The following is a 26,183-nucleotide window of genomic DNA, read 5'->3' on the forward strand; positions in this document are numbered from 1 at the left end:
TTCTATAAAAATCTATAGAGGGAGAAAAAAAACAGGCTTAAGAACAAGAAACTATTAAACAACAATGCTGTTCACATTTCAACATTTCCCCATATTTCTCCAAGCGCTACCTAAGAGCCATAAGTATGTAGGCGCTAGGTTTAATTTCCTGGTAATTCAGACGTTAGAGTTCTCCAAGATAGCAATACATACCTAGCAGAATGACATGCCTACTCATGCAAACATGTTTCAAATCTCGATTTTAAGAAAACAGCCTCCTCCCAAGAAGCGGCTATAGTTAGCTTCCACGTGTACTGAAGATTTACATCCATCTGCCATACAGTCCTAAGACAAGTTTTTATTTGTTCTTATATAACAGAAGCAACATAGCAGATTAAGGAAGCGGTACTGATTTTAGCTTTCAATCTCTGCTGCATTAAATACACTCAGCAGCTAAGAAACCGTCCCTCTGCTGTTCCTGTGAGCCATCTTCCCTCACACAACTCACATTCTTTGGCACATGGGAATTCTTATAGCAGCTTTTAAACTCTACATATTATCATACCCAGCCTATAGTCTTTCTTGGTGAAGTAAAAGAGATCAATTTATATACTGCAGAAGGAAAAAATATTTTTCTTGTAGAGATTGTAAGCACCAAAATAGCTTCAGAATTTTAAGAAACTACAACACAGTTTGTGAGCAACTGTGAATCGATATCCTGGTGATAATTTAACAAGTGATAACAAGCCAAAAAAAAATCCCTGATATATTTTCCATGAAAAAATGCAGAGGGATGAAGAATGAAGAGAACCTAGAATTCTTTCCCTGCCACGGATGAGTAATGGAGCGATTTTCTACAACAAGTTGGGAGGGACAGCAACACAACACTGTTTCGAACACTCTTTTTGCTTGTCACAACCATCCCACTTCCATTAGCTCAAGGGGAATATTCGAGCTTCCTTTTCTCTCTGACTACTGAAATTACACTGCAGCCATACACGTACTCAACATATTTCAGAGAGGAGGGTCAGGTATGTAGTTTACTCTTGACTGCAATCCTGATTTTAAAGCAGAAACGAAAATATTTCATATCAGTACTCCAGCAGGAGGAAGGCGGGAGCTGCAGGTTATCTGATCCACTGCTCTCGAAAAAATTAATTACTTCTGCTTCAAATCGGTTCCTGCCAAGATCTATTCTGTGTGTACAGTACCTTCCCTCTCTTGCTAGGCCTCCAACTGCCATCTGTCCCTGACTGCTGAGGCCTTCTTTTGTGTTTAGGCTGCAGCAGCTTCCTCTGTAGCTGCAAGGGTCTATCACTTCATTCCTGCAAACCGGCCTTTATCTAAATAGAGTTCAGAGTCCCTTGGTCACCTGCCAGAAAGAAGCAGCTATACTTTCAGACTAAGCTTCCACATACTCTTCAGAAGCAAAACTAAGGAAGAATTTTGGCTTCTCTACGGTCACTTAATCACTCTTGTTTTCATTCCAAGTGTTACCTAAACAGATTTTGGGAGGGACATCTCCATCTTGAACTCCTTGCATTTGTGCACCCAACAGCAATGCCTTCAACTCCACTGTGCTGCACATATACACTTTTTGATTTTAATTTTCACTTTACCAAAAAGAAAATCAAATAACTAAGTCATCATTTTCCCATATAAAAGCACTGAATATCAATATGTCTAGACAATTTACTCTATAACTGCTCAGCCATAGCCTCTCATTTAATAACAAAACATTGCATTTAGCATAGAAGTGATTGCTTGAAGATAAGCGTGTCGATACACAAAAGCTACATATATAAGCCAGAAAATAAGAACAGTTTGATTCAACCCAGCAAACATAATTTATCTTCAACTAACTTTAATTTCCTGTCTCTTGGTAATGGAAGTCCCGCTGGCTGGTTAGGAGCCAAAGCCAGCACAACAAACAGTGCGTACAGGAGAGACAAATCACACAGTCAAGGAAAATAAGGTAATTTTAGCTCTATTTAGATGGGCAATTTTATGTAACTGTGTATTTAACAACTTTAGGAAGATTCATGAACATGGCGTTGAAGTAGAAAGACTTGCTTTCTAATGTAAGTTTTAGTTATAGGGGAATTAACAGTACATGAATTCAAAAATCAGCACTAGAAAGGACTGGCATTTTTGTCATACTCATATCATCTGTCATTCTCTATCTTCTTTAAGGGAAATTCAGGTCTGGGATCCTTAATATAAATCAGTACTGAGAAACAGTAAAAACCTTTAGGAGCAAAAGCAGAAACTTCTGAGAAAGAGAACAGGCATATATTTTTATTGTTTTAATAGTTTTGATAGCAAATGGTACTTGTTATCCAAAAATCCCTCTTCCCTTTAACCCCAAACATCTCCCCAGTAAACATATTGTAATACTTACTAGACTGTACAACAGCTTGAGTTTGTGCAGACGTGCCTGATGCTATGTTAGTCAATGCCCATGCAGCTTCAAATTGTAATGAAGGACTGTAATGAAATAATTTTACAGGAATGACTTGAAATGATCTTCAGATTACTTTATGCTCCACTTCAACATTATTCATTGTATTGCACTCTATGATGCTACATTTAAGCAGTGCTGCCTGGCCACAAGATCTTTTTAGACAAACTCTAAGCTTGGACATTTCAGAAGGACAGAGAGGAAAGAAAAATAGACATTCTTCCATCTGCTCCATCACAGACAGGGTACAGGTGCACCATCAGTACCAAAGGACCGCATCAAAACTGTACTGATCCTAACTTACTAAATGCCAATAAGAGCTACAACCACCATAAAAGCTATGCCCAAACTAAGGTTTTATCCGTCAATTGTTGTCTGTGCCATCAGCAATTTAATAAAACAAAACATGAAAACTTGTTCACACAAATTGTTGAGGTTAAGAGTTGTAAAAGCTATAAAAGAGTTTAAGGCTTACAGTGGTTGCAAGGTGTCCAGGACCCAGGAGTAGCACAGAATATTTACTATTAGGTGGCTACTTCACATTTTTGACATCTTACTCAATATTTTACATCTAGCCATATCACCTGCTTCCCTGAAGCTTCTCTCATTCATTAGTTTCCAAAGTACTTTAAGGAGTCATTGGGGATAGGGTTGCAAAAGAAGTAGAGATTCCATCCAAAATGTCAGTCTACACTTTCTGAAGCTCCTAGCCCGTGTGGCTGCAGAAATGACTTTGAAAATGGAAATCCCGTAAATACATTTGTGGCTCACTGAGAGCAAAGACAGTCTAAAACATTTACCTCAAACATGTTAATCCCCATCTGCCTCAATCACGGGCTCACAGATTGTGGAATACAGCACTTTTCCTTACATGACATGAAAGTTGTGCAACAACACGCTCAACATTCTCTATCTCCTCTACTTGAAGCTCCTGTTTTCCATCAGAGTCAGAACACAAAGCATGCTTACTGTGGTGTTCTATCACACAAAGGAGCAGCACAACGTCAGAAAGCCCACCTAGCAGAGGAATGAAAGGATCCACAAACTTAAGCTAACAACCTTAGTGAAACAGAGGACAACTGTATGCTCACATTGAGAACAGTCTTGCTTACAACCACGCATACAGTCTGCCTTCTCAAATGCCCACACCAAATCTGAGGCAGGTTTCTTAACAGGAAAGTCTGAAATATTCAGAACTAATGAGAAATGTAGTAAGGTACACTCCATTAACTAGATATAAGAAAGAAAGCACTAAAAAAGAAAATGACATTTCAGCAGAAGAATAAATAATACTCCCAGAGAGTTTATATTCTGCTGTCATGGAATCTGATCCATTGTGTTAGATTGTAACACGCTATGGATCCTCAGTCCCATTTGAACAGTCATCTGGATAGAGTTTTTCAGTGAAATGGAACATGTGTAACGGTATACTTACTTATCATCCCTTTCTAGGCATTTTACCAGAATTGGCAAAATTCCAGATTTTATTAAGTCATCAATAGGTGGATTTCTGTCACTGGATAGGAGTTTTCTGTAAAATTAAATGCAGAAGTAAAATAAGTAACTTTCATCATGAAAAATGCATAGAGAGTTCATTCCTGTGCTTCTGTTCATTCAATTTTTTTTACCTTGCAGCTTGAACAGCGCTCAGCTGGATCACTGGGTTGTCACTTGTGGCGTTCTGAAATAACAACAATAAAAACTAAAAAATGCACAGAACAAGCACTACTGATCATAAATAAATAAGCGAAGAAATGAATGGAACGTACCTGCAGTATAGCTTCTAGTGTTACGTTTTGCTTGAAAAGAAAAAAACAGCAGGTTTTAGTCATTTTGTTGCTTTTAGAATCATAGAATTACCCAGGTTGGAAAAGACCTTGAAGATCATCAAGTCCAACCGCAGCCGAACCAATAGTACGCTAAACTCTAAGCAACCTCTGCTAAATCATACTCCCTGAGCCACAACAATCCAAAATGGCTCTTAAAACACATCCAGGGATGGCGATTCAACCACCTCCCTGGGGAGCCTATTCCAGTACCTAACTACCCTTTCTGTAAAGAAGTGCTTCCTAATATCCAACCTAAACTTGCCCTGGCACAACTTGAAGCAATTTCCCCTCGTCCTGTCACTTGTCACTAGTGAGAAAAGACCTGCCCCACTCTCACTGTAAGCACCTTTCAGATACTGGAAGAAGGCAATAAGGTCTCCCCTCAGCCTCCTTTTCCCCAGACTAAACAGCCCCAGCTTCCTTAGCCTCTTCTTGTAGGGTTGATTTTCCAAGCCCTTCACAAGCCTCATTGCCCTTCTCTGGACCTGCTCCAGTACCTCCATGTCTTTCCTGTGCTGAGATGCCCAAAACTGAACACAGTACTTGAGGTGAGGCCTCACCAATGCTGAGTACAGGGGCAGGATGACTTTTGTTTTCTTCTTTTTTGACATGTTATGCAATCAAACTAATTTAAACAGCGCATCAGCTCATGATTTTGCTTTCAAATAACTATAAGGCTTCCACTGGTAAAGTAAAAACAGAATACTTTGTTTTGAGATATAAAAGCTATAAGAAGTAATTTCCAGATTCAAGGAACTTACTGCTTTGAAGTCAGCATCAACATCAGAATCTTCTAAACTTTCTTCTTGGGGAACGTTTCGTTTTTTCAAAAGATGTTCATCTCTTTTGTTCTGGAAAGGAATAGCAAATATACATACATTTAATGCTAATTACTACAGGGCGATGATATAATCACACAGAATCACAGAATGACCCAGGTTGGAAGGAACCTCAAGGATCATGTAGTTCCAACCCCCCTGGTTGGAACACCTCCAAGGACAGGGCATCCACAACCTCCCTGGGCAGCCTGTTCCAGGGCCTAACCGCTCTCCTAGTGAAGAACTTCCCCCTAACATCCAACCTAAATCTTCCCTCTTTCAACTTGGTTCCATTTCCCCATGTCCTGCTATTGTGAGCCCTTTTGAAGAGTTTACTCCCCTCCTGGGTGTAAGTTCCCTTCAGGTATTGAAAGGCTGAAATGAGGTCACCCCGCAACCTTCTCTTCTCCAGGCTGAACAAACCCAACTCCCTCAGCCTGTCCTCATAGGGGAGGTGCTCCAGCCCCCTGATCATCTTCGTGGCCCGCTCCTCTGACCCGTTCCAAAATCTCCATGTCTTTTTTGTAACCTGAGGCTCCAAACTGGACATCAAGGTACTCCAGATGGGCCTCACAAGAGCCGAGTAGAGAGGGACAATCACCTCTGTGTTCCTGCTGGCCACCCCTCTCCTGATGGAGCCCAGGATCCCATTTGCTTTCCGGGCTGCCAGAGCGCACTGCTGGCTCATGTTGAGTCTCTCCGCCCCAGGACCCAGGTCCTTCTCAGCCGAGCATCCTCAAGGACAACTCCTGCCCGCCTGTACATGGGCCTGGGGTTTTTTCTTCTGGCCCAAGGTGCAAAACTTGCACTTTGCCGTGTTGAACCTCATTAGGTTCACCCGAGCCCAGCTTTCCAGCCTGTCGAGGTCCCTATGAATGGCATCCATTCCCTCCACCATATCAACTGCACCACTCAGCTTGGTGTCGTCAGCAAACTTGCTGAGGTGCACTCAATTCCCTCATCGATGTCATTAATAAAGATGTTAAAGAGCACGGTCCAAGACAGACCCTTGGAGGGACCCGCTCGTTACCGGCCTCCACCTGGACATAGAGCCATTGACCACCACCCTCTGTCTGCGGCCTTTCAACCAATTGCTTATCCATCTAGTTGTCCACCCATCAAATCCACATCCCCCCAATTTGAAGATAAAGATGTGGTGGGGGACCATGTCAAAGGCCTTGCTCAGGTCCAGGTAAGTGACATCGGTCGCATTCCCTTCGTCCACCAACGCCGTCACTCCATCATAGGCGGCCACAAGATTAGTTAAGCATGACCTTCCCCTGGTGAAGCCGTGCTGGCTGTCTCGGATCACGTGCTCATTCTTTATGTGATCGAGCATGTTGTCCAGGAGGATCTGTTCCATGATCTTCCCAGGCACAGAGGTGAGACTCACCGGCCTGCACTTCCCCAGGTAACCCCTTCCAAAATAAGACTGCAAATAGGATTGCTTTTATAAAACCATTTGTAACCGCAAACAGAATTCACAGTATTTCAGACAGAACTATAGTAGTCCATGACATCTGAATGAAAGTAATAATATAAATAAAGTGAATAAAGTGACATTTTCCAAATGTTAAGACTATATTTTTTGCTTGGTATGTCTAGAGATATGAATACAGATAGAAAAGGCAGCGGAAGATGATGATGCAGCATATATATCTGAATACTTTTTAATAACCTTTTAATAAGCATATTAAGATTTCAATCTCCAATGAAGCAAAACACCGGAAAAGTGTATTAAACAGCTCTAACACCTAAACCAAATGTATTATCCCAGCACTGAACAGCAGACTTCGTGGTTTCCAAACAATCATCTGCTGCACAAACAGTAGTGACTATGGAGATCATATCATACTATGCCTTGCTTCTAATGTACTCAAAACCCTTTAAACTGAATTATGTTCAATCAAGTGCCCCCCACAATGTTTCTTTTGGAGTGAAGGGAGACAAAAATGAGCAGGCAGCTCAGTGCTGAGAAGACACCACCACACAGACAAGCTGTACTGGGTGGCAACAGATGGATTCGACATGAAGACCTGTGTCGTATTCCTGTTATTCTCCCACACCAAGTACTTGGAGCTGCCATTTTAAGCAAAGAGCAAACACTGTTCCACCTGAGTCAATCCGGCCTTGCTCAAGCACATTTTGCCACTGTTCACCCAACTCACAGCCAATGCTTTGGCAACTGAAGGGAAGAGATCTGATTTCCAGAGGCCCCCTCCACATGCAGGTCAGCATTATTCCCCAGTGAGGAAGCAGATCCTTCCTGCCTCAAGACAGATGGTTCTTACATGAGCACTTGTGCTGTGACTGTAAAACACACCAAAACTGGGAGATGGGAGGGAGGGAAGTCCTGATGCCTCCAGTACTACTGTCCTTCTTCCACTCAGAGATACCACTTCAGTTCACACTGGCCAGAGTCCACACATGCATGAATGTACATGGAGAAAAACAGTTATTAGGGTGCATACACTGACTCAGCATTCATTTCCTGTCTACAGAAAAGGTACAGGCTGAATTAACTGGGATCTTAGTGAAGAAGTGCCACTAACTGCCTGTTGGAGCAAGTTAAACAATTCACTACATCATCAACTGGGAAGGACTGAGTTTCTTTGTCACTAGCAGAAAACTACAGTGGTAAAAGGTAGTTTTCAGACTGAGTTCCCCTTAAAGCATCTGCCTGGATCATAAAATTCAGGGAGAGCCTTAAAGGGTTTTTGTAAGGTATGTTTGTTTTAAGAATTGCTCTCCATTGCCATTCAGACCTAATATTTACTTGTTTTCAAGCAGTGATTTGTTATCAGTGGTGCTCAGCTATGTGTTGCAACATCCTACAATAAAGACAGGTGATCTTTACTCTTACATTTTTCAGAAATCCTTTTAGATGTATGACTCTTGTAAATCTCTTGACTGCAATGATGGAATAACTACAATAGTCAAGAATTACAGCAAATGCGAACTATCTTTTTATGGAAATTAAAAAAAAAAAAAATCCAGCTAGGAAATATCACATAATGCCTGGGTTGAAAAGGACTGCAATGATCATGTAGTTTCAACCCCCCTACTATATGCAGGTCGCCAACCACCAGCCCAGGCTGCCCAGAGCCACATCAAGCCTGGCTTTGAATGCCTCCAGGGATGGGGCATCCACAGCCTCCTTGGGCAGCCTGTTCCAGTGCATTACCACCCTATGTGTGAAAATCTTCCTCCTAATATCTAAGCTAAACCTCCCCTGTCTCTGTTTAAAACCAGAATGACAGAAGGTAGAAATAGATGAAACTGTATGATTCACTTGCTAGCTTGAAACATCTAGGAGTTTTTGGATGCAAGAAGCAAAGTCACAGTGTAACAGTGGTACTGAATACGGATGTGTATCTCACTATAGATGTGTGGCTCTCTTAAAAATAAACATTATTTTGAGAGATCGGTGTTCTTCAGGGCTGTGCCTCTATGACAGTGTAACAGACAGGCTGTGGTATCCAGTTACTCCAGAAAACAAGAAGGAAGATGCATCTTGATAACCTCTCAAACACCCTGAAATACAAGGATAGTAAGAGCTGGAATACAGCTGAGAGTACAGAAAACACAGATGGAACAAAGCATGAATCCCTTTGCGGGTGACTGAACAGCATCTGCACAGAATGGAAGGAATAGCCTTCAACTGGAAAATCACCCTCCCCAAATACCAACTCCTCCAGTTCCCTATAAATCTTTCAGGAACTTAGCAAATAGAGCAGGAGGGCATTTGGGAATGGACACATGAAGATCGGGAACACAGATATAAATGTTTCTCCTTCAACACTGAGAAGTCTTCCATTTCTAGATGTATGTTAAGAATGGCCAGAAGATGCACTATAACTGAACTAACCAAGAACCTGGTTCTCCCCTGTTGCAGTAAGTAGGTTAACAGCTAAGAGCCCCTTACACCTGCACACACAACAGCCAATTCCTTTGGCAGTATTAGCATGCCCGAGAGAGTAATTCCTAATGTTGGTGTTAACCAAAAATAAGCATGGAACAACCATGAGATTTACTGCCCTCGTTTACCTGTAGGAGAGAATTGAATTTCCCAGGACATAACTGACCATAGCTAGAATTTCTGTGAACGCAGGCAACATCTTCAGGCTGTCAGTCATATGCTGTAACAGGTTCAGAAAGTATGACCTGAGCCAGAAAAAGTGAGGTTGGACAAGAAAATTCCTGGAGCTACTCATTGTTTGCAGATGGTTGGACTGAAAAACTGGCAAGAACATATAGAAGAGGATCAAGTGGAGCTTCTGCAGGGGCCTGAGGCAGACAGGCCAGCACTTACTGTAAAGCACTAATACTTTCTTTCTGAGAATACTTGGGGTTGGAGGGCACCTCTGGAGATCATCTAAGTAGAAAAAGACAAAGACAAAAACAAGACCCTGTTCTTATTAGCACATCTTATAAATTCAAAACACTCATGGAACGTTCTAGTGTTAAAAAGCAGCTGAAGGCTATTTGAAACAGCAGTGTATATAGTACATCCATTGATTGCTCCCCTGCATAAGGTTAAAAAAAGAGCATAATTTGCACCTCGACATAACCTTAAAGCACTTGCATTTTGTCATACGGTGAAAAAAAAAAAAAAAAAACCCTTATATTTTTGACACAGACCTTTAAGAGATTCTCAAAGATAAGCTGTTGATGAATGGACTGGATGAGCAGTGACCTTGGTTGAATACTGTCCTAACAACTGACCAGTGGCACAGCATCTTAATAGAGACTAACAGTGAACCTGAAGAGACAACACTGGGTTCAGTCCTTTTCATCATCTTCATTAATGATCTGCATGTTGGGACATGGTATATCCTCAAAGTCTGCAGAAGATGCAAAATTGTGAGGCGTGGCTGAGAAAGTAGAGGGACCTCAACAGTCTAAAGCTGTGACGATAGGAACCTCATGAAAGTACAAAGCCCTGTGCTCCTGGAGGAACAGCCGCAGGCACCAGGACATGCTGGTGGCCACTCAGCTGGAAAGCAGCTCTGCAGTAAATGACACAGCAGTCCTGGCAGGCACTGAGTTGGACATGAACCAGCAATGTGCCCTCATCACAAAGAAGGCTAATGGATCCTGGGCTACACTGAGAAGTGTTGCCAAGCAGGTCTAGGAAGGTGATACTTCCCCTCAACCCAAACCTGGTGCTGCATCTGGAGAGCTATGTCCAGTTCTAGGCTTCCCAGCAGAAGGATGTGGACATACTGAAGAGAATGTAGCAAAGGAGGAGAGAGATAGTGAAGGGACTAGTCCCACAAAGAAAGGCTAAGGGAGTTGGGATTCTTCAGTGTGGAGAGCAGGGGGATCACATAAGCAAATCCCTGAAAGGAAGGTGCCAGACACTGGAGCCAGGCTCTGCCAGTGGTGCCCAGTGCCAGGACCAGAGGCCATGGGCACAAACTGGATCACAGGAGGTTCCCTCTGAACACCAGGAGCCCTTCTGTGCTGTGCAGTGATGGAGCACTGGCACAGGCTGCCCAGGGGCTGTGGGGTCTCCTTGGGGATCTCCTGGAGCTGCCTGGATTTTATGATCTCTAGAGGTCCCTTCCAACCCCTACAAAGAAGAGTAGCAGGTCCGCCCCCAAAGTGTTAAACACTAAACTAAAGTGTTTAGCAAGGCCAATATGGAATCAGAGAAGGACATCTGACTTGGAGGAGTGTCATCTGACTGTCATCTGACAGTGCCAACCCAGGACTGGGCCAGCATTCTGCTGGACAACTGCTATGTCACAGATGACTTCACTTTCTCAGCTAATAGACAAATAAGAGGTTGGGAAAAAAACGTAAAAGAGCTGAAGCTGCCTTCTGAATAAGAGCTGCAACATACTATGGAGACAGCAAATAGGGCTTATATATTTTTGAAACACAATGTGTGGCAACTTGATGTCTGGAATTTCAAGAGTATAAGTACCTCACGTTAATGCACACGAAAAGATATCCATAAAGGGACACACACGGATCAGTGAAGTCGTGCCAACACAGGCATTTCCTGAATTTGAAACAAGCTGGAGTAGCAGCGTTAGCTGTAAAGCTGAAAACTGAAGCAATAGTATTACATCTGATCCACTTAGTTAAATTATGTATCCCTTTACATTTCAGTCCCAAGTCTACACCAGAAGCAGAGGCCTCACACCTGCCACAGAGTTCCTGCAGAAAACCAGGTGGCCACCAGCAGCAGCAGTTCAGTTGCTGCAAATCAACAGTTTGGATGCATGTAGAATCTCTCTTAATGCAGATGACTTTGGGCGTCTGCAGTGCATGACACTCCGCAAACACTCCAAAAGAACACAACTTCCTGTGTTCAAGTGTTCTGCAGCTGCTGCTCGCTCATGATTTACAGCACGACCTACATCCAGTGCTTACATGTCTTTAAGTGTGTAACTGACCTGTGCATGTGACAGAATACTTGTAAGCAGCCTCACAACTGAAGCAGCTGTATGAGGATACGCTGCATTAGATAAGCCATCTTTTACTGCACTGCTTTGCTGAGGGGCATAGGCCTGCCCAAGTGCTATGAATGGCTCTCCGCAGCACAGCTGAGTTACACAGCAAGTTTTACACCAAGTCAACACGCTGGTTCTAAAAAACAGAGGGCCTCTGCCATAATAGCAGCTGAATTTTATGATAATTCAAATATCAAATCCATTACCTGAATCTCATTTTAGCTTATTTAATTTTCCACTCTTTAGCTGTCTGTACATACAGAGACAGGTTTCTCCACACCTCACTTTCTCTGTCAGGATTGATGAGGCCATAGTCAAGTTAAGCTACACAAAACCTTCAGACACGTTCAGCTGGTTTCTTTGATTAGGAAAATACAAAAGCATTAAACAGTTTCTAGATGATGCATCACACTCATGTAAGTACTTAAATTTTTTCCCACTCATCTGGGTCCAATTAGGTTTCTCTAATGATTCCTTGTATTCTAAGGATAAATCCCACATGCCTTGTTTTTTTTAAAATATCATAATGAAAGACAGGAGTGATTCTATGAGAACTCAAAAAGGAAGGAAAAAAAGTATCTTTTCTTAAAAAGAGGAGAAGGATCCCAGAAAATATTAGCATAAGATTCTTGGTATATCCTACAAAAATCATGTAATACATACAGAAAAGATTTATCGAATGAAGTCAATACAGCTTCCATCTCACTTTGATGTTAACAAGGCTTTTGACTTCTCTTAGTCTGCATCTACTGAACTATGCACGTAGAGCACCGACAACTATCCTTGTTTTGTGGTACTATAGGAAGTGACCGAAGGATATTATGCATCACGGGCTGAGTTTCACCTAACAGTGTACTCAACAAGTCCTGCATTTAGGCAGAGAACTGAACTAGATTCACTTCTCACGGTCATTATCTTCCCAGCTACGGTGGCATTTAACCTATCTAATCAAAATCTGACCCTAAAAATCAACTTCCTCTATGGTACAGAAACTGTACTTTCCAGAAAACAAAACATGCTTACTATTGTGGTTTCACACCACTGCTGGGCAGCTCAACTCCACCACACTGCTTTTGCTCCTCCTCCTCAAAGCGCGGGAAAAAATACAACGAAAAGGGGCTCAAAGGTTGAGATAAGGACAGGGAGATCACTCATCAGTTGCCATCACAGGGAAAACAAACTCAGCATAGGGAGATCAATGTAATTTAGTGCTAACAGACTTAAAAGAGGATTTAAAAATTAACAGCAAACTAAAAACTACTACTTCTTCCTTCTACTCTGAGTAGCACAGGGGAACGGGCTGTGGTCACTCCGTAACATTTTATCTCTGCTGCTCCTTTATGGTCACCCTCTATCCCTACTGCACCATGGGCTCCTCCATAGGATGCACAAGGATATCTGCTCCAAGGGCTAAAGGGGAACAGCCTGCTCCCTCCATGGGCCTCTCTTGTGGGCTGCAGGGGAACCTCCCGCCCTCCTGCATTGATGCTGGGGGCTGCAGGGCTGTTCCTCTCCTATTTTGCCCCTCCCAAGTGCTGTTGCATAGAGGTTTTTCCTTTTCTTAAGTCTGCTCTCTCAGAGCACAACCGACGCCGCTCACAGCTCAGCTCTGGCCAGCAGCAGGTCCCTGTTGGAGCAGCTGGAGCTGGCTCTGATCTGACACAGGGCAGCTGCTGAGTGCTGCTCACAGAGGCCACCCCTGCAGCCCTGGCTACCAAAACCTTGCCACATAAGCCCAATACAGTAACTTCCATATCTTCTAAGTGCTAAAATTCTTTTTCCCCCATTCTGAGATTCCAAACATTCAAACAACAGAGAGCTTCGCAATAATATCAAAACTGGTGCAGAAACTGAATCATTCACTTCCAAACATAAATCTGAGTACATCAGTGGTGAGTTCTGCTGTACAGAGCCTATGGACTGGCAGAGTAGCACTAACATTAGAATCCACAGTTCATAACCTGCAAATACACAACTTCTCTATACAAGTCCCAAATGGCAAAGTTTATGGGAAAATATTCAGCAAAGACACCAAAGCACTGTAAGAAAATTAACAGCTGATAAACAGAAGCACTCACCTTCCGCAATTCAATTGTAACTTCGTTTCTGTGTCTTCTCATAGTCTGGAAGAAAAAAGAAAGAAGAGTTTATAGATAAAGGAAGTGCTGTGTATGTTTTGAAATCCACTGTTACTAGGTCAAAAGTACAGTTATTCATTCAAAGATAGGGAAAACTGCATTAATTTAGAACTCAGTCTCTCTTAGTAAGATGCAGGAGTCGTTCTGTTCTTGTTTTTTTAGCACACCTTACAGAAAGCTTTGCTATAAACCACAATAAGTATCCCCAGGACAGAAAATATTTACTGCTCCACAGAGTTTCGCTGGAATGACTCTTTTGGTGTTTATGTGCGTGCACAAAAAGCAGCAAATACAGGTTCAGACAGTCTCAAGATACCTCTATGACCACACTTATACCCAAACAAGCCTGTCATCTGGTCAGAACAGGCCAGAAGACAACTGAGTTCAATGCAAACAAGACAAATCAGGCTCATGGTAAGGTTCATTTTACAGTGGGGAAGGTGTACCATCAGAATGCAATCAGAAGAAAACCAGGACTGGACGACTGCTGGCAGCCTAGGAAGATCAGCCACACTAAAACTCACCCATTAAAATACTTCTATGTTCCATCCTTGCTACTGACCTTCCCTGCCACTTTACGCTCCTTCTGAGTTAAGGCAAATAACTTCCCTATGTTAACAAATGTCTGTGAAAGCAAGCAGTACATAGAAACCAACATTACTGCCCACCATCTAGGATAACACTGAGCATCTTAAAGCTCAAACACAGGTAAACGAAATGAGCTCCCTTGACATGAGTCTATATGGGATGCAGATTCAATGTGAACATTACCCTAACTTTACTGCTCTCAATCCGTTTGCACTGCAGTATCCATTTAATTATCTTAGGCTGACTTAAACATAAGGAAGACTCGTCTTCCTGTTCAGTGTTTAATTAACCAACTCAGGTCCAACACAAGACCAAATCTTCTGTATATAAGCCATACCCCAGCACAACCCATCAATCAACCTGAGCGCCCTTTGTCACACCAAATCCAGTGCTGTAAGTGACATATTATGGAATTTCAGAGATCTAACGGATGCAAGGCGTAATCTGGGATCAAACTGGCAGCTAAGTTCTAATTTCCACCTCCATTTTCTCAATTATCTGTGACAACAATCAAGAATTCATTCTCTACTGAAAGCACACACAAAAAAAAATGAGACCACATCTGAAACTCCTTATGGGATAACCACATTTGTCACCTACCATTCAAACCTCAGCAGTGCAGCATTAGGGCTATGGGCTATTACTTAGACTGTTCCCCTCTTCTTGATTATGTGTTCTCTCCCATAGCAGACAATGATCCCAGCAGTGAAAGAATTGCTCCATGACAGATCTCAATGCAGTTAGATTATCTTTGCCTTGACAGACCCGGCTTCTAAGACCAAAAACATGCCTCACTCATCTGATGACAAGGAAGCCAGGTGCCGTATAGCACCATGCTACTGGATCTATCTGCTATACTGGATCTATCTGCTGAGCTCTTTTAAGCTTTAAAGTGCGCAGATTGATAAGCACAAGCTGTTTTTATTTTATGCAACAGGTTCAAATGATCCAGTGAATGAATTAGAATGTCTTTAAAAGTAGGCATTGAAAACTCACGCTTCAGATGAATTATTTTAGAAATACAGCAGGTTATCGGCATCTTCTTACAGCTCCAGAAGCAAACACAGCATAATCCAACCGCTATAAAAAAGGCTTCTCTTTAAGGAAGCATTACAACTGTAAGAACAAGCTTTCATACGGCCTGCAAGCCCCAGCATGTATGGAGTCAGTATGTATTATATACAAGAGATTTACACCAATAGAAAGCTTAAACATTTTCCCCAGCTAAAACAGAAAACCATCTCCCAACCTAAGCCCATGGATTCCTTGCCAGCTTTCAGGCTGGGAGGACAACCATCTGCTAAAACCTCCGTGCACAGTATTAGCTGCAGCCTGGCAAGACAGCGATGGTGGCAGTACCACGTTTGACATCCATAGCAAATGACTGCAGCCATTTCTCAGCTTAACATACTCAAACGTATAACTTCATGCCAAGCTGAAATGGCATCTCTCGAAACTACAAGACAAAGCTGAACTGTTCCACTGAGTAGAATCAGACTCCAAATCTTCAAATCTCAGGGAAGACTCAGCACAGGCACAATCCTTAAAAACCACAAATTGACACAAGTTTATTACTACAGAACGCAGGATCATATTCAAGGTGAAAAATGGTAAAACAAATAAAGGGTAGTGACTGTTGGTTAGCACATACTGTTAAGAAACAAGAACACACAACAGTTAACAAGCTGCACTACAACCTTACACATCAGTGTACAGACTGGGAGGCACAATCCTTGAGAGCAGCCCTATATACAAGGGTCTGGGGGTCCTGGTGGATGAAAAGCTGAAGATGAGCCAGTAGCATGAGCTTGCAGCTTGGAAAGCAAATGGCATCCGGGGCTCCAACAGAAGAGGGGGTGGCCAGCAGGAACACAGAGGTGATTGTCCCTCTCTGTTCTGCCCTTGTGGGGCCCCATCTGGAGTACTGTGTCCAGTTCTGGGGTCCCAATACAAGGAAGACAGGGAGCTGTTGGAGAGGGTCTGGAGGAGGGCCACAAAACTGATCACCACAAAGCTGCTGGAGCACCTCCCCTATGGAGACAGGCTGAGGGAGCTGGGCTTGTTCAGCCTGGAGGAGAGAAGGCTGCGGGGAGACCTCACTGCAGCCTTACGGTACCTAAAGGGAGCCTACAAACAGGAGGGGAGTCAATAGTTTACTCCCCTCTTCAGTAAATAATGGCAGGACAAGGGGAAATGATTTTCAGCTGAAGGAGGGAAGATTTAGGTTGGATATCAGGGGGAAGTTGTTTACCAAGAGAGTGGTGAGGTGCTGGAACAGGCTGCCCAGAGAGGCTGTAGATACCCTGTTCCTGGAGGTGTTCAAGGCCAGGTTGGATGGGGTCCTGGGCAGCCTGGTCTACTATTACACGTGGAGGTTGGTGTCCCTGCCTGAGCCAGGGGGTTGAAGCTTCATGATCCTTGAGGTCCCTTCCAACCCAAGCCCTTATATGATTCTGCAATCACTCAAGTCACAATTAAGTTCATTAAGTTTTGCAATGAGATCTTCCAGTTTACAGTCTGTGAGGAACAATTTGTTACTGGTGAGGCTGTCAGCCTGACATACCCACAGCCATGCCCCAAGAACACTAAGCCTGCTTACAAGTCACAACCAGACGTTTAGCAAAACTTTATGTCAGGTTCCTCGGTATTTCATAATCTTATGAAACAAATCAGGAAAAATAAATAAATCAATCTACCAGATGTTGCTAGATAGATCAGTATCCTCACTTCTATCCTTCCTGAATACTCTCCCCCAAAGCCAGATGCAAAGCGTTGCATGTCAAGAACTGCACTGACATCTTCCACTTAAAAGAGATGCAATCTCCACTTTCCAAGTACCAAAACAGACTGATGTTTGTTATGTCAGCAAAGAAAGTCACAGTGCGCATTTGGGCTGCTGTGTTATGGACTGCAACTCTTACTAATATAACTCAAATATTGCATTGCTGCTTTTTAGGCTCTCCCATCCTTGCGACAAAGGTCAGGAAGAGCTGAAAACTCAAACATAACAAATGGAGATTGTTTGGGATCTTCTGGCTTAAGCATATAAGAGAAGCATGACCAGCAGGTCAAGGAGGTGATTCTGCCTTTCTACTCTGCTCTAAGGAGACCCCACCTGTAGCACTGTGTCCAGTCCTGGAGCCCTCAGCACAAGAAGGACATGGAGCTGTTGGAGCAGGACCAGAGGAGGGACACAAAGATGATCAGAGGGCTGGAGCACCTCCCCTACAAGGACAGGATGAGAGAGCTGGAGCTGTTCAGCCTGTAGAAGAGAAGGCTGCAGGGGGAGCTCACAGAGGCCTTCCAGTACCCGAAGGGGACCTACAGGAAAGCTGGGAAGGGGCTTCTTATAAGGGCATCTCATGACAGGACAAGGGGAAATGGTTTTAGATTAGACGAGGTAGAATTAGACTAGATGATAGGAAGAAATGGTTTACTGTGAGGATGGTGAGACACTGCAACAGGTTGCCCAGTGAGGCTGTGGATGCCCCCTCCCTGGAAGCATTCAAGGCCAGGCTGGATGGGGCTGTGAGCAACCTGGTCTAGACAAAGGTGTCCCTGCCTACAGCAGGGGGTTGGATCTAGATGACCAGATCTTAAAGGTCCCTTCCAACCCAAGCCACTCTATGATTGTATGGCATGTACCTCACCAGTAACATCTGTGAAACCTTCTATGTGGGGCTCTCAATGTGAGCAAGAGCAAGGGTATGTCAGAGCTCACTGCCACTCCTTGCCTTTCAGAAAGCCATCCACACCTTTGTGGCCAAGAAAAACAAACGAGTACTCTGAAGTCCTGGATAGCACTTAGATTAAGTTTGTAAGGAGGGCATTAAGTCTGGTAAACAAGCTTCTTTGGCTGCTTGAGCCTTTAACTGAACAATACATTACACTACTTGAAAAGGTAACTCCCATAAACAAACAGAAACAAAACAAAGAAATAAAAGGAATCCAGCAATCAGTCAGCTGCTTTAGCCTAAGGTATATCAGACCAAAACCACAGTGATCATCCAGTTCCAACCCCCTGCTATGTGCAGGGTCACCAACCACCAGCCCAGGCTGCCCAGAGCCACATCCAGCCTGGCCTTGAATGCCTCCAGGGATGGGGCATCCACAGCCTCCTTGGGCAACCTGTTCCAAATATATCAGCTCCCTGTGTGTAAAAAGCTTCCTCCTAATATCTAACCTAAACCTCCCAAAGTGCTATGAATTTTAAATATTTTAACCATTTTCAGCTATACCTGTTGGGTTAGAGGGAAGATGAAAGCACAGCCACCATTTAATGGCTCAATCTACCAAGCACGTTAACAAGGAGATCTGGAGCTCAGTGTGGGGTTCATCCAGACCTGCCACCTCGTTATGCAGAATACCTAAGGAGTGCCATCTTTTAATCAACGCATTTATACCGTTTCCATCAGTGCTGGAAGAGGAAAGACTTGGAGAAGAAAAGGCTCCAACGTGATCTGAGAGCAGCTTTTCAGTATCTAAATGGGGGTTACAGGAAAGAATGAGAAAGACTCTTTATAAGGGTCTGTGGTGACAGAACAAGGGGAAATGGTTGCAAGCTCAAAGTAGGCAGATTTAGGTCGGATATAAGGAAAAAAACCTTTTACAGTGAGGGTGGTGAGGCACTGGAACAGGTTATCTAATGAAGTGGTAGATGCCCCATCCCTGGAGACTTTCAACATGAGGCTGGATCAGGCGCTGATAACCTGATGTGGTTGTGGTGACCGTTCATTGCAGGGGAGCTGGACTAGACGGCCTTTACAGGTCCCTTCCAACTCTAAGGATTCTGAGAGTTCTGGTGATTCTCTGAACACAGAGTGTGTTTTCAGGAACCCGGATAAGACGCGCATTTAGCTGCTTTTGGACTTTGACTATTAAAAGGAAACAAGGGAAGAAATTAATTGACTGATTCTCATTTCTCAGAGTCTACAAACTTCATTAAAAGATAACTGGTCACTGAAATGCTTTCTTTCTGCTCTTGCCTTTCACCGTTTTGGGAACCGGTCTCGGAAAACCAGGAGATAAATGCTGACAGGAAAGAGCTCCCCTGAATACATAGCTGGAATGGTACATAGCTTGATTAGACATACAGGGCACCATTTGCAAGTCAATTCCAATCTGCTTCCACCTGCCTAACTGAAGAAAGAACTGGCCCAGTTCCAACAGCTGGATTGGATTGAACTAATCGCTCCCCCCCTGCACATAAGCGTACCCTGCAGCATAGTTTTAACCAGTTTACAATGTGGCAGTGGGTGCAGTACAGGGAGAGAAGGCGTTTCCATTGATGAAGTAAGTAAACACTGTTCGTCCCCAGAAATCTTTTTACTAGCTCTTCTTCCTTATTCCTTCTGACACCTTTGAGCAAGCATGAAATACCACAACGCATGTGAAAATACAACAGCCTCAGAAGCTGGGCTGGTTCTGGACACAAGGCAAAAAATCCAAGAGCTCCTTTGTATGAAATATTCCAGATGAGCGAGGTTAGCAGCTGCCTGTCTTCAGTTAACATTACAAGTTAGATGTTCACTATTTACATTGGAATATAATTTGTTTGTCTGTTCAAAGTTGAGGCTTAGACTGATGATACTGTTGTACTTGTTCTGGTAGAGCTGGCTTCAGCCAAAAACAAAGCGGCAGACAAAGAGACACTGATAGAAGCTGATGCTGCTGTTCTACTCGTTCACATCTTCAAAGCACACAGAGCCAGCTCCAACAACAGCAAGCAAAAGCAGTGTATTAATCCAAAATGCTGGGACTATTAACACAAAACTCTGGGGCAGCATCACAGTGGTGTGAATGTGTGTACTTAACACTAGAAGTACTTAGAATACAAGAACTCAGAACTGAAATCAATGATAATGTGGACACGAGTCCCTTCTATTTCTTCCCAGAAAGAAATAGACTCAAGTATCTGAACCTGGAGAGTCTCAGCAGAGTGGGTGCATCGGGTACCCACTGACTCTCTTACTCAATGAGGAGCAATGACTCACTGCAGTCAGACATGCAAGCTGATACAAAAAGCCACAAGCCTCCAATTATTGTTGCTCATGGTGCTGAGTCACCTGAAAGCCCTGTAGATGCAAAGCTGCCCATCCACGTTCTCCTCTTCTTCTATTCCAAGTGACCTCCACAGAAAAGCAGTTGCTGAGTTTTCTTCTAACGTGCTCTTCTACTCCTCAAGGTCCTGACAGCTCCTCCTCTTTGCACTCCTTTAACCTACATACTGAGCTGCCACCAAAGATGTGAGTTGTGAGCACTCCTGTTTTAATTTCCATACACTAATTACCAAGCTTAAAGGTAGAGATACATCAAGCAGCCCTCAGGAGACTGGACTCAAAGCAATTCAGCTGTTTGCATTCAACACAAATTGCACTGAAACTGAAGGACACAATGCAATCCAGAGTATAACCGTTATCTGCTGTTTTAACACAGAATGAAAGAAGGGTTGGAATTTTCTGTTTAACACCAAAACACAAGCGTAGGCCATTCATCACACCTTGACTAGAGAAGGCAGAAGGTTCCAATACATCCGCATGGGCTCCACCAAAGGTCAAGTGAAGCTTCCAGGTAAAGCCCAAGCTAACTCAGCACCACACAACTGTCTGCTCAGGCTGACAGGCAGCCAAGCCAGGATCACCAGCTCATTCTAAGTTTTGTCCTGTACTCGCACCAGAAGGAACAAGCAATCTGACTTCTCCTAGGAGGAGGAGCCAGCATTCCTCCTACTCCCTGACTGAGGAGGGCAAGTAAAGGGCTGACAATAGCAAGACTAGGGGAAATGGATCCAAGTTGAAGGAAGATTTAGGTTGGATGTTAGGGGGAAGTTCTTCACTAGGAGAGTGGTTAGGCCCTGGAACAGGCTGCCCAGGGAGGTTGTGGATGCCCCGTCCTTGGAGGTGTTCAAGACCAGGTTGGACGGGGCCCTGGGCAACCTGATCTAGTAAATGTGTATGTTTGGTGGCCCTGCCAGGCAGGGGGGTTGGAACTACATGATCCTTGAGGTCCCTTCCAACCCGGGTCATGCTGTGATTCTTTGAAGGACAAAGAACACCCACCAGTCTGCTTGAAGGGGAGCCCTCCAAAGGGCACGTAGCATAGAAGAATCCAGCTCAGAGTTAGTCCTGTTTCTTCCCCAACTAACAGACTTTAAAAGAAACCACATCCATCACTTTTAATGCAGTACTTCACAGCCAATATATCATCTTCACTTGTGTACTGGACATGAGACAATAGAAAATAGAGTAAAATTGAAATGGCTCTTCACAGTAACCAGGTGCAACTATCAGACTTCTTTAAATCTTAAATCAACATAAAAGCTTAATTTTAAATATAATCAACATAAAAGCTTAATTTTCAATATAAGAGCTCCTTATAAAACTGCAGATGACCGCTTTCCATAATCTAATTACCAAATGAAGCCTTTGGTCAGAAAGGCCTCACAGACTCCTGCCACAGAAGATGAGACATTCTTAAGCTTGCCAAACATTTATCCTAGCTTCCCACCCCCCCCCCCCCTCCTTCACATGAAGAAATCCAAGCAAACAGGAGTAACTTTCCCCATCTCTCTTTTAAGCCAAGAAGTGGCAGACCCCCCTTTGCTGGGACAGGCTGGATTTCCATAACCAGGGCACTGAATTTGCAACTTACTTTCCTTATGCTCCCTTCAAAAATGCCAGCTCAAGCTAATGACAAAACCTAGGTCTCTTCCCTCTGACAGACAGAACACATCCTCAGCTAAGGACAAGCCAGACAACTCCTTGTGCAATCTGTGTTTCAGCAAAGACACTCTGTTTCCAGATGCTTAAACAGTCTTCAACTGTAACACTAAAGTACCTCCTCCCCACAAAGTGGGGAAAAAGTCCAGTTATTCCTATCTATAAAATGGGAAACAATAAATGCAATTTGCATGAATTCACTGGGTGTCATGATGGAAAACGAAACAAACTAAGACCTTACAGGGGCAAAGTGAGCCACCCTCCAACAGGGGACACACGTGGGTCACATTGGCTCACATGGGAGAGAGCTCCAGAGTCTCTGCATAACACCAGTTTTGTGACTTAGACTGTGGTTGTTCTGGAAAAGTTAAGGACTAGGTTAGGAAAGGACTGACAATAGCAGGACTAGGGGAAATGGTTTTAAGTTAAAAGAGGGAAGATTTAGGTTGGATGTTAGGGGGAAGTTCTTCACGTACGGAGAGTGGTTAGGCCCTGGAACAGGCTGCCCAGGGAGGTTGTGGATGCCTCCGTCCTGGAGGTGTTCAAGACCAGGTTGGACGGGGCCCTGGCAACCTGATCTAGTAAATGTGTATGTTTGGTGGCCCTGCCAGGCAGGGGGTTGGAACTACATGATCCTTGAGATCCCCCTTCCCAACTCGGCTCACTGTCTTGATTCTGAGACCTGCAAACCTGAGATATCACACCACACCCTGGCCAGGAATCCCTTCCTGTATCTCTGAAAAGCAGGCAACGAGGTGCCCCTACATGTGTCTGACCACCTTAACCTCACACAAATGAGGTCCGACCACATTCTGTACAGCAAGTTTGCAATAGGATTTGATCACTCATTAAAAAGCATCTCCATCGAGGCTAACAAGTCAAACTGTGAGGAAGCTCCTTCTCCAAGCTGACCTGTTTTTAGTCACCCATTCCATCACTGCCTCCAAAGTCCATTTGTTATTGAACTCGACAATAACCATGGTCAAAAACGTACGAGAACCTCAGTGGAACACAAATATTAAAGAATGAGAGAAATGACCTTCCTCAACAAATTTACTGGTGTCAACCTGACTGCAAAGGGCTAACAGTCATAGAACCATAGAATGGTTTGGGTTGGAAGGTACCTTCGACATCATCCAGTTCCAGCCCCTTGCTATAGGCAGGGATACCTCCCTTTACTCCAAGGTCTGCTCTCTCCTCTTCATGCCAGTCTCCCTGAGCATCCACTCATCTTCTCCAGATGTGACTGACAAGCTCAGGAAGCAGAAGAGAGATGAACCAGAGAGGAGAGAGAAGCCAACAGAGCTCGATCCACTAGCTGACGTCGCATAGACAGCTGTGTCGCTGTGCGAGAGACCAGCGTGGTCGGGTGAGAGACTAGAGAAGCTCTTTGGGTTGAGCCGACGATCAGAAATTGAGAGTGTGGAAGTGAACCCCGAGAGAGCCCACAGCCCGAGCTCGTCAGCGAAGATCCGAGTGGGGAAGTAGCGCGAGCTCGGGGAGCGAGCGCGAGTTTCGACAGTCGCATCAGGGGCGGTCGGAGAGCGAGCGTGCTGCGTGCGCTGGCGTTCGACCGGGCGTTAGTGACGAGCATGTGGAGATGGTCAGTTCCGAGTGGCGCGTGACTGAACCCAGCGAGAGACGAGCATGTGCGAATACGTGATCACTTGGGGGGTGGTAGCTGTTACATCCTTCCAAGCGTTGCTTCTTCAGGTAACACGGTTTTTCAGGACCGGGGGAGGGGGGGGAGGAAAAGAAGTCATCCCCAGTGTTGTGCTGGGAAGAGAGGTAGACGCTGCGAGGCGAGAGCGAGTTATGCAGAGAGAGCCGGTGCGAGACGACAACTGTACGCGGTGGAAAGAGAAGCTTCCCATATCTGAGCATCTTATTTCCTTACCAGGGCACGACGGCGGGAGGTTCGTTCTGGGTGGCTGGGCAGGCATGTATATCTGCATGTCTCCGGCCGCCGACAGCGTTCCAGTCGCCCGAAAGCGACTGAAATAACAAAGAGCTGGCACGGAGTTGCAGCCCGTTAGAAGACTCTGCCCTGCAGCATACCTCACAATCAGCCTGACATTAAATGCAGTTCCCAGCAGGAAGCTACCTGACACCTGTGCTTTCACTTTGACTCCTGAACTGCACTGAGGCCATTAAGGCAGGAGGATCACCAGATGCTTATCACATCCAGAATTCACACAGAGGTGACCCGGTTGGAAGGCGCACTCAAGGATCAATGTAGTATTTCCAACCCCCCCTGCCTGGCAGGGCCACCAAACATACACATTTACCATGATCCAGGTTGCCCAAAGCCCCGTCTAACCTGGTCTTGAACACCTCCAAGGACGGGGCATCCACAACCTCCCTGGGCAGCCTGTTCCAGGGCCTAACCACTCTCCTAGTGAAGAAGTTCCCCTTAACATCCAACCTAAATCTTCCCTCTTTCAACTTAAAACTATTTCCCATTAAACCAACTTAAATCAGCCACTCCAGCCCTGTTCCCTCCCAACCCTTGCTTGCCAATGTTAGATCCCGTGCCAGGAAAGCGAGAGGCAGAAGGCTGATCAACCTGCAAGGTGGGTTACTGCAAAATACTTGGAAATAACTGCCTTTCTGGGACTGCTACAAGCCTTATTTGTTTCAGCTGGTGTTGGAGGGAATTGCAGGGAGGCTGAAGAAGCAGCAATCAGTGCACAAACAGTACCCTAAGATGAGCCAGTAGCATCACATCCCCTCATTTATTAACACTGCACAGCTATGGTACCTCCACTGCAATACGCCTTGGACATCTGACAGGAGCACGGCTCGCAGTCAGCGCACACCCTTCTCAGATGCCCAGAGATCATGGATTTGGCCTCCCCACAACAATATTCCTCTGCTTGCAAAAAAACTCATGGCAGTCTGACAGAAAAATGTGAATAAATCTGAGCATTTTCAAGAGGTAGATCCACACCACCAGCGAAACAGGAACTGCAAACACACAGAAGATGCCAGAGCTGCTGGTGGAGATCAGGGTTAAGCCCAATACTTAGATCTGCCTCATTCAGGATAAGGTTGTTGATGGCAAGGAATAAGAACGGATGCCACGAAGTCAGATGACACAGACCAAAAGGTGATAGAGTGGGCTCAAAAATGTAACTGGAGGAGACACTGCTGGCCGTGACACCTCAATTTATCAAGACCTTTTAAATGTTATTTAGCCAAGGATGCTGAATGAACCTGATAACAACAAACTGGCTGAACGCTTTGATCTTTCAAGGTCAGGCTGGATGTGGCTCTGGGCAGCCTGGTCTGGTGGTTGGTGACCCTGCACATAGCAGGGGAGTTGAAACTGGCTGATCATTGTGGTCCTTTTCAAGCCCCGGCCATTCTATGATTCTACGATCATCTCCTTCTTCAAGACGGTGCCTGCTACTGTAACAGAGAATAAGTGACACGTTTCTGTTCCAAGAAGTAGCCACTGAGCCTTAAGACTACATGGTGGCCATGAACACAGGCAGGCGCTCTCCTTGTACATGGGACAATTTTAAAAGCCCTCGCACATCTCTGGAGAATATAAAATCGAGAAGGCCGTGAGCATAAACTTTTCTGGCACTTGTTCATCCAAATGAAGGCATCGGTGTCTTGGCTTCTACCACCCAGCTGTGCAGGTTCAGGTTAGTTCCGACTGCTGCTAATCACATTTCAGTGCCTATAAAAATAGAAGAGCCTCCTCACTAATAAAAGTAAGACCACAAGCTAACATTAAGTGAGCAGCACTTTATTTCTGGCATTTCATTTTGCCATTATTCTTTTTTTGCGGGGTTAACAAGATCTGAATTCCAGCCCTATACATGCAACCATACCTCCTTAATGCAGGAGGGCAACAGCAATGTAAGAAACTTCCAACCCAATCTAAGACTTGAGAAGCGCACGGGTCAAACAGTCAGTGCAACTGACTGCTAATCTGCCCAACAGATCCTCTTCCTTGGGCTTAGGAGGGGAGCACAGGGCACAAAGGTCTGTCCTAGAGTCAGACAGAAGTACTTACTCATCTTTTGTTTGCCTTTTAAAGTCGCATTAACAAACAGCAAAGACGATGGTGGCCTAGCAAACCCAGTAATAAAATATGAGTTAACTACAAATTAAAGGAGTAAGCGTTCTGGTCTGCCGTAATAGTCTGTACCCAGAGGGGATCAATAACAACTCATC

At 44.4% G+C, this 26,183-nt stretch overlaps 1 protein-coding gene across 2 annotated transcripts in view; it reads right to left on the minus strand.

Moving 5' to 3' along the window:
* The window catches only part of KPNA3 (karyopherin subunit alpha 3), a 43,187-nt gene that overhangs the window by 14,221 nt on the left and 2,783 nt on the right, over nucleotides 1–26,183 (minus strand). Inside the window, exons 1-7 of one of the 2 annotated variants that reach the window (XM_015851832.2) lie at nucleotides 23,120–23,143; nucleotides 13,630–13,674; nucleotides 5,031–5,120; nucleotides 4,210–4,239; nucleotides 4,069–4,121; nucleotides 3,876–3,971; nucleotides 2,381–2,466 (exon numbers count right to left, since the gene is read on the minus strand). In XM_015851832.2, the coding sequence (XP_015707318.2) occupies nucleotides 2,381–2,466; nucleotides 3,876–3,971; nucleotides 4,069–4,121; nucleotides 4,210–4,239; nucleotides 5,031–5,120; nucleotides 13,630–13,674; nucleotides 23,120–23,131 (412 nt within the window). In that variant the 5' untranslated portion in view covers nucleotides 23,132–23,143. Of the gene's footprint in view, nucleotides 1–2,380; nucleotides 2,467–3,875; nucleotides 3,972–4,068; nucleotides 4,122–4,209; nucleotides 4,240–5,030; nucleotides 5,121–13,629; nucleotides 13,675–23,119; nucleotides 23,144–26,183 lie in introns of those variants that run through there. The other variant, XM_015851831.1, reaches the window with a different exon arrangement.

The sequence above is a fragment of the Coturnix japonica genome, chromosome 1 (genome assembly GCF_001577835.2).
Source record: "Coturnix japonica isolate 7356 chromosome 1, Coturnix japonica 2.1, whole genome shotgun sequence".
Classification (NCBI taxonomy): domain Eukaryota; kingdom Metazoa; phylum Chordata; class Aves; order Galliformes; family Phasianidae; genus Coturnix; species Coturnix japonica.